At 35.7% G+C, this 15,509-nt stretch overlaps 4 protein-coding genes across 5 annotated transcripts; all 4 read left to right on the forward strand.

The window, feature by feature from the left end:
* The first annotated feature begins 997 nt into the window (after positions 1 to 997).
* LOC114527280 (lysosomal alpha-glucosidase-like) lies at positions 998 to 5,283 on the forward strand. The gene is made up of 2 exons (XM_028548938.1): positions 998 to 1,471; positions 2,689 to 5,283. The coding sequence occupies exons 1-2, from the start codon at positions 1,085 to 1,087 to the stop codon at positions 4,942 to 4,944; spliced, it is 2,643 nt and encodes an 880-aa protein (XP_028404739.1). The 5' UTR covers positions 998 to 1,084; the 3' UTR covers positions 4,945 to 5,283.
* A 654-nt stretch (positions 5,284 to 5,937) lies between these two features.
* LOC114527294 (transcription elongation factor 1 homolog) lies at positions 5,938 to 8,044 on the forward strand. Its single transcript, XM_028548955.1, has 3 exons — positions 5,938 to 6,119; positions 6,948 to 7,018; positions 7,131 to 8,044. Exons 1-3 carry the CDS (start codon positions 6,007 to 6,009, stop codon positions 7,193 to 7,195), a joined length of 249 nt encoding a protein of 82 aa, XP_028404756.1. The 5' UTR covers positions 5,938 to 6,006; the 3' UTR covers positions 7,196 to 8,044.
* Positions 8,045 to 8,360: 316 nt separating this feature from the next.
* On the forward strand, positions 8,361 to 11,912 carry LOC114527290 (calcyphosin-like protein). 2 transcript variants are annotated; one of them, XM_028548951.1, is made up of 6 exons: positions 8,361 to 8,590; positions 9,828 to 9,924; positions 10,045 to 10,125; positions 10,233 to 10,330; positions 10,407 to 10,518; positions 10,844 to 11,912. In XM_028548951.1, the coding sequence occupies exons 1-6, from the start codon at positions 8,448 to 8,450 to the stop codon at positions 10,946 to 10,948; spliced, it is 636 nt and encodes a 211-aa protein (XP_028404752.1). In that variant the 5' UTR covers positions 8,361 to 8,447; the 3' UTR covers positions 10,949 to 11,912. The 2 variants fall into 2 exon arrangements, with proteins under 2 accessions (XP_028404752.1, XP_028404753.1); XM_028548952.1 differs by lacking the exon at positions 8,361 to 8,590 and adding an exon at positions 9,526 to 9,667 and having other exon boundaries at positions 10,844 to 11,911.
* A 642-nt stretch (positions 11,913 to 12,554) lies between these two features.
* On the forward strand, positions 12,555 to 15,233 carry LOC114527289 (calcyphosin-like protein). The gene is made up of 6 exons (XM_028548950.1): positions 12,555 to 12,772; positions 12,855 to 12,951; positions 13,052 to 13,132; positions 13,930 to 14,027; positions 14,210 to 14,321; positions 14,533 to 15,233. The coding sequence occupies exons 1-6, from the start codon at positions 12,624 to 12,626 to the stop codon at positions 14,632 to 14,634; spliced, it is 639 nt and encodes a 212-aa protein (XP_028404751.1). The 5' UTR covers positions 12,555 to 12,623; the 3' UTR covers positions 14,635 to 15,233.
* Positions 15,234 to 15,509: the final 276 nt, after the last annotated feature.

The raw sequence follows: 15,509 nt of genomic DNA on the forward strand, positions 1-15,509 counted from the left end.
GAAATTTGGCTATTTTGTAGGTACATTTAAATTACATATCATAAATCTGTAACAGGCACCATAATGAATTTTTTAATACAGCGGTCTTTTCAGTCGTGAACTTAAATCTTTCCTGAGGATGTTTTCTTGTATAATTTTGACAAAAACCAGTTATCGGGAAAAAGGCCAGTAATAATTAAGTAATAATTCCCTCATCTTCATAAAGTGCACAATTCAATATTTTGTGCTGGTGCCGTCGCATGTTCCAGTACAAGTTTCGGCGTCTTAAAAAAAGATTAACCTTTTCAAAACGAAGATGAGGTCTGTGTTCAGGCTACTATTAGGTATAAGATTCATAGGCGTACTTTACCTACCGCAATTGAATATGAGTAAACTCGTGATTTATTTATATTAAGCCTAATTTAATTAGTCACAGGTTTTGAATGTATTTTAATCATGTTTTTGCAATCAAACCAACATTCAATCCAGGGCTTTCGGAAAGAATTGGCTCCACGTCCATGCTTAAAATGACATTTACTTCTTTTACTTTCATTTACTCGTATCTCTGTGTCTGGTTCTATTTTAGACCCGGGGGGGTGTATGGAAGGTGCAAATGCTATGAACTCGAAATTACGCAAACACGATTACTTAGAGTTTTTAGGACCCCTTCTTAAAATAGAAAAATTAAACAAAAATAAAACACCATGCAGCCGTTCTCGGTCAAGGACAGGCCTTCCAATCCATATAGTCTGCACTCTGCATATAGGCCGTACTGGCGTACTGGTTGTTGGCAGTACGTACTAGTCTAGCACTGGTTAGACGAATGGTTGGTTGGTGCTTCTATCTATCTTTCTTTTTCTATGGAATTTACAAAAATTCTGCGTAAATGCTTCTTAATCGTCTGATCGAATAGAGTCGCTTTACTTTATGATAATTAAAGAACCATGTTGACACTTCACAAACAAACTTGAATTTTTCCACAGACTGATTTGTAAAGTGTCCGGTCCCATGACCAAGTCTTGTCACGACACGACTCCTACTTCATTAAAATAAAATCAGGCTACAAGGCAGGTGTCAGTAGTCGCTAGCCAGTAGTCGATCAGCCATGAAAGTCCTTATATTGGAATTCCGGATTTTAGTTGTTATCTTCTTCGCTTTTGTGTATTGTCACAGCTCACCAGACTGTACACGCGATGAAGATTCGAAGCGGTTTGATTGCTATCCTGACATTGGAGCCTCCGAAGACAAATGTCAGGATCGTGGATGCTGTTGGAAAGACGCAAGCAATGCGTTATACGGAGGAAAGGTTCCTCTCAACGTACCATATTGTTTTTACCCAAAAAACTTTGGTTATGAGCTTGTGAATCAACAAGAAACCGACACAGGATTTCTACTTGACCTTCAAATGCAACAGCACGGACCATATGGTGGAGATGTTGTGAATCTTAAAGTTGATGTTCGCTTAGAAACGGAATATCGTGTTCATGTTAAGGTAAAGTGCTTATTCTATTCTATGAAATTCTAATATCGGTTCAATAGGTGCAGTTCGTTCGGGAATATTGGTGTGAATAGTCTACCTTTATTGACCATAGGCCAGACATGTGACTTAATTAAGTAACAAAACTTGCATTAGGCGTGTCCTGCTCCTGTTGTGCAGCTCCTAAGGTCAGAAGCGTATTTATTTTGATACCCAATATATAAAGTCACATGATTATCAGAATATCCTTAAGGTTACAAGTGCTTGTTGATCAAGGAGCCTGTTTTGATACCCTGCTTTTAATACTACATATTACTTGGAAGAATTCTATTAACGCTAATATATAATAGATACCTAGCTTTCTAAATGTTCCTGCAAGCTTTTTGTGTCTATGTCAATTTAAAGTTTGTTGACACAATGTATTTCAAAATTTGATTTGCAACTTAATTTGCATGAAGTATATAACTAAAGTTCATGCAGTACATAACTAGAACTAATAGGACATGCATGAATATTGCTGAACAATACATGTGTAAGTTTACTTAAAATATCAATAGAATATTTAGATTATTATTTTTAATAATGATTTCCTGCAACTTTAGGGGGGCTTAAAATCTCTTGCAAGTAAGTAGCTAGGGATACCCTTGTTGATTGCATTATTGTGAGGTGTATAGGGTCTGTGTTCAAAAAATTGTCCTAGGGCCCACTATTGTTGGGCCTCACTAGCATTGAAAAGAATGAAACTTATTTACAGAGTTATGATAACTCTAATCTTCGCTATCGAACTGTTTAAATGCTTAATTACCTCTATAATGCAGTGAAAAATGAAAATTCTTCCTTATAGAATATAAAGCTTTAATTGGGGAATTTGTAATTCAAGGATGTTAGGGATGCATTTTTTAGTTAGACAGTTCGGTAGCAAATCTATGGTAATTAATGCAGAATAAATCACTATATCTCTATATAACTTAAAATTACATTGGTAGTTTTTTATTTAAAATATTCTTTAGAAATCCCATAGCATTATTTGTTATTAATGTATTTTAAATTTGAAATTATTTGTGTAACTTTGGATCCGCCACGGACAACATTTTGTACAATAACCAGCTGGAAATTCTTTAATTGCTCCCATGCAGTTTAAATTATCCATAGTTCATTGTTCTACTTGTATGTGTAGTTACTGTAGAAGTCAATTGCTCTTATTTTTCTTTATTTTAATCGTGCTGTTTCAGATCTATGATCCCAACAATCAGCGTTACGAAGTTCCCGTGGAAACACCAAAGATCACAAAGAAAAGTTCTGAACAGGACTATCTCATCAGTTTTACTCATTATCCATTTGGTTTTGCAGTCACCAGAAAGTCGACCGGTCGCGTGCTCTTCAACTCTACAGCTGGAGCGATGATTTTTGAAGATCAGTTTTTACAACTGTCTACTTTCCTTCCATCAACTAATATTTATGGTCTTGGTGAACATGTTGACAGTTTTAAGCTAAACACAACGTGGCAAAAACTGGTTATGTTTGCTCGTGATGGTGGAACACCATACGGTGGAATCAACTTGTATGGTGTTCATCCATTTTATGTTAATATTGAACCCGATGGAAACGCCCACGGAGTATTCTTACTTAACAGCAATGCTATGGAAATCGTCTTGCAGCCAACACCAGCACTGACATACCGTACTATCGGTGGAATTTTAGACTTCTATATATTTCTAGGTCCAGAACCGGATTCTGTCGTCCAACAATACACCGAAGTGATCGGACGTCCATTCCTGCCTCCATATTGGTCTCTTGGATTCCATCTCTGCCGTTGGGGATATGAAACCTCAAATCAAACTCAAGCAATTGTGAACAAAATGCGGCAGTATGGCATCCCCCAAGATGTGCAGTGGAACGACATTGATTATATGAATAATCATTTTGATTTCACGATAGATCCTAAAAGATTTGCTGGCCTTCCAGACCTTGTCAATGATCTCCATGAACACAATCAGCACTATATCCCTATTACAGACCCAGGGATTCCAAATTCTGATCCTAATTATGCCCCTTATAGTGATGGTCTTAAAGTCGGAGCATTTGTTTTGAAGCCGAACAGCGATGATCCCTTGGTGGGAAAGGTCTGGCCTGGAAATACGGTCTTCCCTGACTTTTTCAACACGAAAACAATCCAGTATTGGCAAGATCAGTTACAGAGTTTTCACGATAAGGTGAAGATTGATGGTCTATGGATAGACATGAACGAACCTTCTAATTTCGTGGACGGTTCCATCTCAAATCCATCCTGTCCTAAATCGTCATACGAAGCACCACCATACGTTCCGGGTATTATGGGAGGTCATTTGACGGCTAAAACAATATGCATGGGAGCAAAACACGCAATTGGCATACATTACAATTTGCACAGTCTATATGGACATTCTGAATTGGAAGCCACTGCGAAAGGTCTTCAGAATATTTTGAAGAAACGGACTTTGGTAATCTCGCGTTCAACATTTCCGAGTAGCGGAAAATACGGAGGACATTGGTTAGGAGATAACAACAGTCAATGGCCCGACATGAGCTACTCTATACCAGGTATACTAGATTTTAATCTCTTTGGTATTCCTATGGTTGGCGCTGATATTTGTGGTTTTAATGGAAACACCCAGAAAGAATTGTGTACGCGATGGTTACAGCTTGGAGCGTTCTATCCGTTTTCACGAAATCACAACACAAAAGGTGCAACTGCTCAGGATCCTGCCTCGTTAGGTCCAGATGTAGCAGCAATTGCTCGCAAAACGTTCTTAATTCGTTACAGTCTTCTACCCTATCTTTATACCTTATTCTACAAAGCCCATGTCCAAGGAAGCACTGTCGCCCGCTCACTGGTGTTTGAATACCCGAAAGACCCAAATACTTATCTCATTCAGTCTCAGTTCCTCTGGGGACCTGCGCTATTAATCTCACCTGTCCTCACACAGTCCTCCGTTCAAGTCGATGCCTACTTCCCCGATGACGTGTGGTATGATTTTTATACTGGAAAAGCTTTAACGGTTCGAGGGCAACACGTTACACTGGACGCGCCTATTGATAAAATTAATTTGCATATTAGAGGAGGCTATGTTATCCCAATGCAGGATCCATCAACAACAACCGCAGCAAGTCGTAAGAATCCCTACTCTCTTAAAGTTGCTTTAAGTTCTTCTGGTGATGCAGTTGGTGATCTTTACCTTGATGATGGTGAAAGCCTAGATACTAAGGAGACTTTACTGGTTAAATTTACAGTCCAGTCGAGAACTCTCACCTCTTCACCAACACTGGCGGGATATTCTCCTTTGGCTAAAGTCGGCAATGTTACCATTCTTGGAGTGATGCCGAAACCAAGTCAAGTATCAGTCAATGGAAAACAAACGCCATTTAACTACGATTCATCTTCAAAAATTCTAGGCCTTGGGGCATTAAATTTGAGCCTTGTTGACAAATTTGTCATAACCTGGCAATAATTAATTTCATTACACCGATTCGCACCGGACATTTAATTCGTACAAATATTCGTGCTTACCTATATTTCCACATAAAGCATAATTGTAATAAACGTCAAGGTTATATATTTCATTTTGAATGATTCTAATAAAGACTATAATAATACTGAAATAGTAAAACTTTTAAGAATATTATATTTTAAAATGGACCTATATGGAGACGAGCATGTTTTGATTAATGAACGTTGAAAATAATTTTGGTTTAATAATCGTATAATAATAGAAAAATAAAGGTATAATTATTTCGTCGCCAAAGTATTCATCAATGTTCAGGACCAGGGGTGGGAGGGGCCAGCAACCACACCTCAGTGTTGGGTGAATAAATCGATCAGTATAAAGCTTCACAATCCCACCAAATCACGACACTGTTTCAATACACATTACTGTTTAAGCATGCACTTTGTGGTGATTCACGTGCGTTTTTCCTGTCAATGAAACGGAACATTATAAAGAAAGAATTAAAAGGTGGCATTTGTAGTTTTCAGTTATTTAATTACACGGCAATTGCCTAACTGCGCGCCACGAAAACTGCCCCGCCTAAGGTGAATGATACAAATGCATTGATACAAATGCGCAAAATACAGCGTTAGGCCTCGATTACACTATACTTGGTTAGCGGGTCACGACGTTTCATTTGGCATTAGGAATAAATTACAAATTAGTAAGAAAATACAAATCTTCACAGACCCTTCAATATCTACAAAATCTGACCAGCTGCAATAGCAATCCTGGCTGCGCGTGACTCGGTCGCAAAGCATTGAACTAAAAGTAAAAGCATAGCGTATTTCCTTGTTTACAGAGTAGTCATATACGCTATGGAAAGTTTAAAAATGGAGAACAGCCCAGACTGCTTCAAAGATCGTAGCCAGACCATTCGTTTTCCTTGCACGAAATGCACCTTTTGACGTCACTGAAAAGTTTGCTGACTAAACATTTCGATCCCAGGACGCTATGAATTGCGCGATGTGTGAGCCATTTTGTTAATCTAGAGACGGTGATTCATTCTAGTATTTATAGCATACTATGGGAAGACGACGATCAAAACGAAAAGCTCCATCAAAAAAGAAAAATGATCCATTGGAAAGCCAGTTTAATTGTCCGTTTTGTAACCATGAAAGGTCTTGCGATGTAAAAATGTAAGTGCTGAAGATAGTCAAAGATTATGTACGACACGTTGAGAACTTGAGACTGCCATGTGGAGTCGTAGACTGACTCAGACTCACTCAGTCGTCGGGTTTTTTGTATCTTCATATGAATATTTGTTAGTCATGCACTCAAAATTGTAATGACTACCACTAACAAATAAAATCACTTTATAAACAAAAAAAAATGCTAAAGAGGTTGGTCTTTGCAGCTTAGGCCGTTGGAATCCCAGGAGATTAAAATTGTCCCTGTGAAATTTTAAACATCACTAGGAAGTTGGAAGTGCTGGATACAAAAGCCTATATCCACAATCCAATTTTGTCAGATCCAATTCACTTCTGACATATGAAATGAAGTCTGTTGTTGATAAAGCAGTACTGCATTGGCTTGAGTTGATTTGCTGCCCATATACATTTCGAATTACCAGACTATAAAACATCCATCAGAAGTGAATTGGATTCAAGAGGCCCTAAGGCAGTTGGTATTAAGGTATCAGATTACTATCAGTTGCCCACATGGATCTTAAGCGTGTGCATTAAATTTTGATAATTTCAATATTTCATGATGGATAATGACAAATGAAAGCTGTCATTTTTCAACTACAGCTAAAATGATGAATAATAAATAAACAGTTTAATCAATTTTCAAAATATCAAGTGAGAGTAAACTACCATACGTACCACATAATTTAATAAACTATTAGTCTATTAAATACAATATTTTAAAAAAGGGTTAAATTTGACACACTATATCCTTAGTGGACACTTGCATTGGATCTTACTTGCATACTCAAAACAATAACAAATAACTTTTTTCTATAGGGATCGTCCTCGTAACACAGCAAGGATTGCCTGTCGGGTTTGTCTTGAGGATTTTCAAACGTCAATAACATGTATCCTTTAGTATAAAAATTGTTAAAGTTGTATGTTAGCAGGAAAGGCAAATTCCAATTAACAATAAATTCTCTCAGAGTATTCACACTTTTCTTTAATTGGTTAAAAAAGATCTTTCAGAGCCTGTGGATGTATATAGTGATTGGATAGATGCTTGTGAATCAGCAAACCAATAGGACAATACAACAAGTGTTTGGTGATCAAAGTTGTAAATAAACTTGATGTATTTTGTTCATATAAACTGGTGTACATTGCTCAAAAACCCTGGTACAAATTGGTAGAAAAGATTTATAACATGGAGGAATTATTGCTGTGTTGTTGTTACAATGTTCTTCAATGCTATTTCATGACACACAGGGCTACATCACCAGTTCACTGATAGAAATCCTATAAAAAATATTTTGCTGTACAGATTCTAGCAATAAAGACTGTTGGCTGGAGGCATAAAGACTTAAAATAAACATTGGGTTGGAGGGAGAATCACACAATACAAGTGTTAACATAGCTCTTATCCTGGCATATGTTATTTTTTATATCAAAGAATAACTTAAATTTTATGAGTGAAGTCTCTTTTCCACACATCTGAAAACCAACTCAGTATTTGCATCTAATTTAAACAAACTGTAGAGAATTGTGATTGGACGAAATTACTCGTTAGTTTTTGCGATGAGTTGGTGAGAGCCTCTATACAGGCGTTTGATCTCAAACTTGGTTGTCAGCACTCGTTTAATACAACAAATAACATCGTGTTAAGTGGGTTTTTATTCTAGAGCGCTTTCCAATAATACGGTCAGATCGTTCAAATTTAATAGGAATTTTTATAAAAAAGATAAATTTGTGGCAATTCAAAAATCTCATGACCTTAGCCATTTAATAGAACGCGCAAAAAGTGTATTCAGGGTAACACCAAAGGCAAAGATAACAAAGATAAAATTACAGATATAAAATTATAATTGTCAAATGAAAAGTTGTGGCGATGTAAATATTTTTAATGAGCAGTGTAATTGAATTTAATGTGAAAATTAGCTTGGCGTTCGTCTATATTAATGAGCTCTATAGGAGTTCCGGTATCATAATTATGCTATAGTGTAGGTAGTGATTTTCATATTAGGAAGATTTAGATCCTGGATACGAACTCGAAGATCAGGTGGAAATGGCACGTAACCATAAAAACTGCAAATGAAAATTAATGGTTTCATTCTATTCTATTGTTTTGCATCCTATTCCAGTGGCAGCGACAGTATTTTCTTCATTTCGCGTTTGTACAGGTGTTTGATGGATTGTTTATAAATATTGCACCTGCTTTGTCATAGAAACTGTATATAGCTACTGCGACTTCAGAATCTACTGCGACTTCAGAATCTCATTTATACAGAAAAGATTGTGATACAAATAATTTACATTGGCCCGTAGTGTTATTAAATAGTTATGCCTCACACATCGCGAGCAGATGAGGCTTTGAAGAGAAAGTCCCAACAAGCTTTGCAATCAGGTGCTGTTGAATGTCCTATCGAAACATTACGGTTGCAATGTTTGTCTAGAGGATCTTCTGGCATTATGGGTTTAGGAAGGTAAGCTGTTTTTGGAGCGCCTTGTAAAGGCAAAAAAGGTAGCTTTTGCGTGTCCTCAGAACTGTAAAAACGTATGTTATTTTGCCAAATGATGTGTCCATGCATGTAAACACTGCACTCGTCTTTCTGTAAAGTACTCTCCTCTTGATGAAGAACAACTAATATAAAGCAAATAAGACTGAAATTACCGCAACTGCGGAAGAACGAGACTATGTTTTGCCCACAAATCCTTTGCAGCACGGGTATAGTTTGGGCGTGGTTTCTAAAAACGTGTTTTAAAAAATGAAATTTCTTATAAAAATCATCTAAAGAACGTTACAGCTTTTGCGATGAATGCAATGCGTCTGATACACGGACTCTAAATAAGTCGAGGTCAATTTAAAAAAATCTAGTTATGATTTTCGCTGGTTCGGTTTCACTGTGATGCAGTATAATTAGGCCCTTTTACACTGTACCGGTTTCGCTTGTCACGATATCTTCGTTTGCCTTTAAAGGGCAATGGTTAGAAGCAAGTGCTTATTATTTTGATAGATTTGGTATATTTATTTCGAACTCTGAGAGTAAAATGTTTTACTATCTTTGATAGCTACAAAATTTGACCCCCTCTGGAAGCAATCTGGTATAGTGTAAACAGGGGCCTAAATGGAAAAATCAGTAAAACGAAAACGTTTTGTTCGCCAAACCCGCTGTAAAAGGTAATAGCCGAGTTTCTTCTCTTCCGTTATGGCACGGCTTTTAAGAGCGTTGTTTTCGGTTATCTTCACACATTTCTAGAATGAAACATCCTTTGTCAAATGTATTGTGTCCTTATATCGGACACAATATATGTCCTGTGCATGCAGCCATGAGGCTCCCCATGACCCATGACATAAACAATGCACTGCTGTCATGGTAACAATGACGCCAACTATTGATCTTGCTATTTTGAAAATAAGGCAAAATGGCGAGCACGAACAGGCATGAGCGAGAAATGTTAAGTAAAGCAAAAAAGGCTTATGAAACGGCGGCGGATCCAATTGAAAAATTAAGACTTGCTTGTTTATCTCGTGGTTCATGCGGTATTAAAGGTTTGGGAAGGTAGCTCATATTTCTTTTGTACAAATATAAGATATACGTGCGCATTTTCGATTTTGAGTTGAGTGTCTGATATCTCGGTGTATGAAAGAATATAGTACGATAATTTTCTCAAAGACAGCGTGTTTACAACACCTGACGCGTTGTGTGACAATTTTGACAGGGTATTTAAAATTATGGACGATGATGGTAGTAGAACATTGGATTTCAATGAATTTAAGAAGGGATTGAGAGATTATGGCCTTTATCTTGAACCAAAGGTACAGTTTGGAAATGTAAAGTTTTGATGTTACATATGTTGTACACTTCACACAACGTAATGGATAAATGAAATAATTTCATGTAATACTCTTTATATGTGACTTTTTATTTATTTTTAGGAAGTTAAGGGTGTGTTTGAGGCTTTTGACAAAGATGGAAGTGGTAGTCTAGATTTTGACGAATTTCTTGTAACACTCAGGGTAAGTAAAAGCTATGATTTTTACACAATAGTAAAGTAATCAACATTAAATTATCTATGAAAATATGAATATCCTATTAGATCTTATTTTTTGCCAATATTTTTCAGCCGCCAATGAGTAATGCTCGGAAAAGAGTAATCAATGAAGCATTTAAGAAGTTAGATAAAACAGGGGATGGAAATATCACCATTGAAGATCTTCGAGGGTAAATCATAATTATCATATATAAAAATAGATATTGTTCCAAGAGCTTACTTACCAACCATGATCTTATTTCACAGTGTCTATAATGTCAAACATCATCCTAAGTACCGAAATGGAGAATGGACTGAAGAACAATGCTTCAGAACATTCTTAGACAGTTTTGATACTCCAGATGATAAAGATGGACGGGTGAGTACTGCATGCACACTGGTAATTCCTTTTTTGGTCCCTATATTGGCTTTCAGTTCCCACAGTGCCTTAAGTATCCAAAATAAGTAATCCCCCTGTGAATTCTTAGTTTGTATTACAGGCTTAAGATTTAAGATTGGGGAAAACCTCATGCTCTGGAGGAATTAGACCAAATATTCAATAGCCCTGAAGAATAATTTATGTTTGGTAAAATTGAGTTAAAGTTATGCCAGGTTGCATCTATGTAATATATATAATTTGCCCTTAGAAATCTGATATAAATCCAATATGATAAAAATGCATATATATATGTTTCCTAATGTAGATCACAATGGATGAATTTCTCAACTATTACAGTGGTGTCAGTGCTTCTATTGACAATGATGCTTACTTTGATCTTATGATGAGGAATGCTTACAAACTTAAATAGATTATGAAAGACAATTCAACTACCAAATGTTCCTGGTCCCACTGCATACTCTAGTCTGTTAATTAATTGGTAGGGGATTTCAGGAAAGCTCAAGATAAGCTAGGGATACCAATATAACAAATTTACTAATATATGATGTACAGTATATATATATCTTATCTATTACTTCTTAGGACCTTTATATCTATTGCATCCAGAAACAGTAATGTACTTTTGCAATTCGCGAGGTCAGAAATAAAACACTCAGGGTATATTAACCAGATCAGATAAGATACGTAAGATAGTCAATCACACACTCATGTTACATGGTAACGAGTTTGTTTGATGCAGGCAATAAATGATGCTGCTAAAGTTGCTAAAGTAAAGAGTAGGAAAGGTCTTCGCTAGTTTCTGAGTGCCTACGACACATGCTTTTAGAATTTAGATTTTAGATATTTCATATTTGTCCTGAAGCCTGCACTCGACAAATTTCAGCACGGAGAATTTGACTTGCGAGTTTGGCTATTGATAGACTGTGTCTGTGGGGCTATGTTGAATATACACAACAGTGTAGTCACTGTATTGTCACTATATGAGTGTATGTCTGTATAGTCATTGGTCACTCTGGACAGTTCAATGCTCTGGGCCGTCTGGTGTCGTGTCCCAGTATTCGCTTGAAGAAAAATGTGAGAATTTTGGACAAACGCGAGGACAGCGAGGTTCTCAGTTTTCACTTTTTTTTTCAGACAAATTCGCAGCATAGAAATGAGCATTATATAAATGAAAGGTCTCAGACTAGTCACGACTTTACGTAATGTCTGCTGCATGCATGGTATGGGGATATTGGAAACTAAACAGTAGGGAATATCGCTTCTGTACGTACATATTGCATCATTGGCTTTTTATTGCGTTTTTGGCAGCACGTATGTAAATATATACAGTATTCTAAACTATGATATTACAATTAATGCATTAATTTTAAATCTTATGAAAAAAATTATACTTCGTTATGGAACAGAGATTATTTATTTGATTTTTTGCCCTTATACCGATCCACGTTATTAGTATCTTGCAGGAAAACTCCCAGCTCCAGATTGAAATGTATAATGATTACAGTGGTATTTTTTAATACCACTGTCCATTTGTGAAAACATCAATTTTAATTTTTAAAAATACACTTAGAAGCGTCCAAAAACGACACTTATGTCGCAGTCTTTTTGTGCAATCAACTTTTTAAAATCTTTAAAATCCTATTCGTAGATATTTTTTTATATCTTTATAGTCGTAGATTTATATCTTTTTATCTATCAATTGCATCGTCCAGCTCCACTTTATAACAGGTAATGTTCAAAGATGTAGGTTTCCTGGTGCAGCGTCCCAGTGATACCTGATCTTTTCGCAAATTGATGACACAATTGATGAATTTTGAGGTGCTGTTGCATTTATTAGATCATGAAAGACAGGCGCAGAATTCTGGTGATATTTCGACGATATGGTATTCCAAAGTCAGTTGTAAAACAAAATGAACTATTGTATGTGCCATCCAGTTAAATTGCAGATCAGTGCAGATTCTAAGTCAGGGTCGTGTCTTGGGTTTGCTGTGTTTGATACGTGTGAGGTTACTCATTACGCAAAGCACTGCAGAGTTTACACTGCAGTATCCGCATACATACTCGTGAATAACTACAAAGATAATATGGCGCGTCGCAGAGGTGCACACGATGATCCCGAGGAAGAAATGCGAAGAAAATATCGTCAGTTGGTTATTGAAACAACGGATCCTGTTGAAAAGCTACGGTATGCCTGCCTATCGAGAGGTTCGTCTGGTATCAAAGGATTAGGAAGGTAGGTATTGCTGTTGTGAAACTACTTTGTATATTTTATTCGAAGATGATAAATGGAATTCTCGTGTTTGCTTTTAAAATAGAACTTTTAGGATTATGGATGATGATGGAAGCAAATCTCTGAACTTTGACGAGTTTGAGAAAGGATTACACGACTATGGCGTTGCTTTGGACAAAGAGGTAACCGTAAGGTCGTTACGAAAAGTCTATTTGTCCATGCAACACAGCAAGAGAAGGCAAAAGATAATTGTCAAATATTTTGTTTTGCAATTTTTAACAGCACGCGCAACAAGCTTTTGCAGCATTTGATAAAGATGGAAGTGGAAGTGTGGATATAAACGAGTTCCTCTTGGCATTAAGAGTAAGCTAAAAACTTAGGCATTTTCCGTGTCTTTATTTCAATATATTATGTCTTGCCACAATGTTACGCCCTATTTTTTAAGCTAAATGCTCATTAACATTTGAAAAGATGTTCAGCATCAAGAGATTTAATGGCTTATTATTGCTAGCGTGGCTTTCATTCCAGATATTTTACGAAGCGTAATATTTTGTAACTATTTCTTGCATTTCGTGGTCCTCACTGTAATAATAAAATAATAATATAATGAATAAGTTTACATTTAAACGCAAATTTTTACTCACTTTTCAATTTTGTTTTTTGAAATGGCCAGCATTTATTATATATAATCAGCATATTTAATATTTAAGATAGTACTTGCATTTGAAAACACAAAGAGGTTTTATAAAACCCTATCTAAGTTTGATCTTTGTTATCACAAGTCTGCAGGAAATTTTGTTTTCCTATGTAAGTAAATTGGTTGTCCTTACTCCTCTGAGGGAGGTAATAAAGCACATGGCAATATTTCACCAATATTGACAACCATAAAATAATGTATGGTAGTGAGTAAATTGTGAGTACATCATAATATTCAGCCAATGTTTTTGTCCAGAACCTAAAATTAATAGTTAATGCCACAAAGCTGCATTTTAGCATTAGCATTATTTTGATTTGCAAGAGTAGTATTTAAAACTGTAAATTTCTGACTGTTACTAGTATGGTATAGCAATATTATTAGGTGGCAGTGACTAGCATTTGGCAAAGCCATATTTAAATTAGTGTATTGTGACACTAACTCTGATATGATACTTTTAATTTAGCCTCCAATGAGTGAAAGCCGGTTGAATATAGTAAAGCAAGCATTTGCGAAATTAGATAAGACTGGAGATGGAGTAATTACTGTTGACGACCTAAAGGGGTAAGTTCATAGACAGGTTTACTCTGAATTTTCATGATTACCCCTGATGAAGACACTATACTGCAAGTGTTGACCAGAGTAGTGATAATTGCAATTGATTATATACCTACAAGTAGTTGCAGTGAACTTATCAACTTGAATTGTCTTAGGCTGATATTCCTTTATTTCATATCAAATTGCAGTGTGTACAATGCCAGAAAACATCCAAAGTTTATCAATGGAGAGTGGACTGAAGCAGAATGTTTTAAACATTTCCTAAGCACTTTTGAAGCACCTGAAGAAAAGGATGGAAAGGTAATTCTTTAAATTTCTACCAGTTTTTGTATACTTTATGATGTACTTGTTTATTAATATATGAAAATAGTTCATTTAACAATGCAGGTTTAAAAAAAAAAAAATATATATATATATAATATATATATTATATATATATATATATATATATATATATTTATATATATATATATATAAGTGATATAACATGCATTTTAAAATCTTATTCCAGGTGACCAGTGAAGAATTTCTGAATTATTACAGTGGTGTTAGTGCATCAATAGATGAGGATGTCTACTTCGACTTGATGATGAGAAATGCTTGGAAAATCTAAACTGGGAATGTTTGAAAGAAACTAGTTTGTAGTCTAAAGAACAGTTTTAGAAAACTTTTTCTCAACATAATTAGTACATTGAAATTATTATGGACAAAGAGGGTTAAGCATAATTAAGTTTGTCTATTTTTAGGGGGCTAAAAAGTTTTTAAAGTGTTTTTCTTTTGTTAAAAGAAATTTAAAGCACTTTTAGTTATTTTGTTTGTTAACAGCACTGAGTATTAGAGTAACATGCAGAAGTCTGAAGTTCTGTCAGGGAAATCAGAAATTCTGTCAGGGAAATACATAATTGATGTACGTTGCCTGACATGTTTACTCTTCAATACTCTAAACCATTTTCATGTTAGCATTTTTGCTATATTTTTTTCTAAATCAATTGTTTTTCCCCATATGAATTGTGGGATCATCTACAAATCTTGGGGTTCTAGAGACTAGGGAATCGGTGTATCATTCATTTTAGCATTTAAAAAGCTCTAAGGGTTTATATGACAGATGGTTTTAATCCCTTCACTTCTTCAAAACTTGTATCTTAATATAGACAAACTAAATTGAACTTAATAATTGTTGTTTGTATTATAACATGTAGTTGTTATGAAGTATTGTGATTTGTTAAATTATCTTTTTTTTAACATTTACACCTCATCTTTATGTGTCAAACTCCGGTTTCTTCTTTATTCAATAAGTGTCTCAGTCCACCGACCTGTACTAGATAGTATATGCCAGTGATTGACAAACGTGCGTTCACCGGTTCACGCAAGTTCTCATCATGGTGAGTTGAAAATTATGAAAAATGCTTCTTTCCCAGCTTTCTTTCCCACTAATTCACTAAAGCTGGGTCAACCTTGACACTGGCGAAAGTTAAGTTTAGGAAGGGG

This window comes from Dendronephthya gigantea, unplaced genomic scaffold (genome assembly GCF_004324835.1).
Source record: "Dendronephthya gigantea isolate DGI-Jeju-01 unplaced genomic scaffold, DenGig_1.0 000043F, whole genome shotgun sequence".
Classification (NCBI taxonomy): Eukaryota; Metazoa; Cnidaria; class Anthozoa; order Malacalcyonacea; family Nephtheidae; genus Dendronephthya; species Dendronephthya gigantea.

What these genes read in the sequence shown, in the direction of transcription:
- LOC114527290 (XM_028548951.1), top strand. Translation starts at nt 8,448, where the DNA reads ATGCCTCACACATCGCGAGCAGATGAGGCTTTGAAGAGAAAGTCCCAA. An exon ending in AATTTCTTGTAACACTCAGG is followed by an intron (nt 10,126 to 10,232) that starts GTAAGTAAAAGC and finishes AATATTTTTCAG; the next exon opens with CCGCCAATGAGTAATGCTCG. An exon ending in ACCATTGAAGATCTTCGAGG is followed by an intron (nt 10,331 to 10,406) that starts GTAAATCATAAT and finishes CTTATTTCACAG; the next exon opens with TGTCTATAATGTCAAACATC.
- LOC114527280 (XM_028548938.1), top strand. Translation starts at nt 1,085, where the DNA reads ATGAAAGTCCTTATATTGGAATTCCGGATTTTAGTTGTTATCTTCTTC. An exon ending in AATATCGTGTTCATGTTAAG is followed by an intron (nt 1,472 to 2,688) that starts GTAAAGTGCTTA and finishes GTGCTGTTTCAG; the next exon opens with ATCTATGATCCCAACAATCA.
- LOC114527294 (XM_028548955.1), top strand. Translation starts at nt 6,007, where the DNA reads ATGGGAAGACGACGATCAAAACGAAAAGCTCCATCAAAAAAGAAAAAT. An exon ending in AGGTCTTGCGATGTAAAAAT is followed by an intron (nt 6,120 to 6,947) that starts GTAAGTGCTGAA and finishes TTTTTTCTATAG; the next exon opens with GGATCGTCCTCGTAACACAG. An exon ending in TTTTCAAACGTCAATAACAT is followed by an intron (nt 7,019 to 7,130) that starts GTATCCTTTAGT and finishes TGGTTAAAAAAG; the next exon opens with ATCTTTCAGAGCCTGTGGAT.
- LOC114527289 (XM_028548950.1), top strand. Translation starts at nt 12,624, where the DNA reads ATGGCGCGTCGCAGAGGTGCACACGATGATCCCGAGGAAGAAATGCGA. An exon ending in GCGTTGCTTTGGACAAAGAG is followed by an intron (nt 12,952 to 13,051) that starts GTAACCGTAAGG and finishes AATTTTTAACAG; the next exon opens with CACGCGCAACAAGCTTTTGC. An exon ending in CTGAAGAAAAGGATGGAAAG is followed by an intron (nt 14,322 to 14,532) that starts GTAATTCTTTAA and finishes ATCTTATTCCAG; the next exon opens with GTGACCAGTGAAGAATTTCT.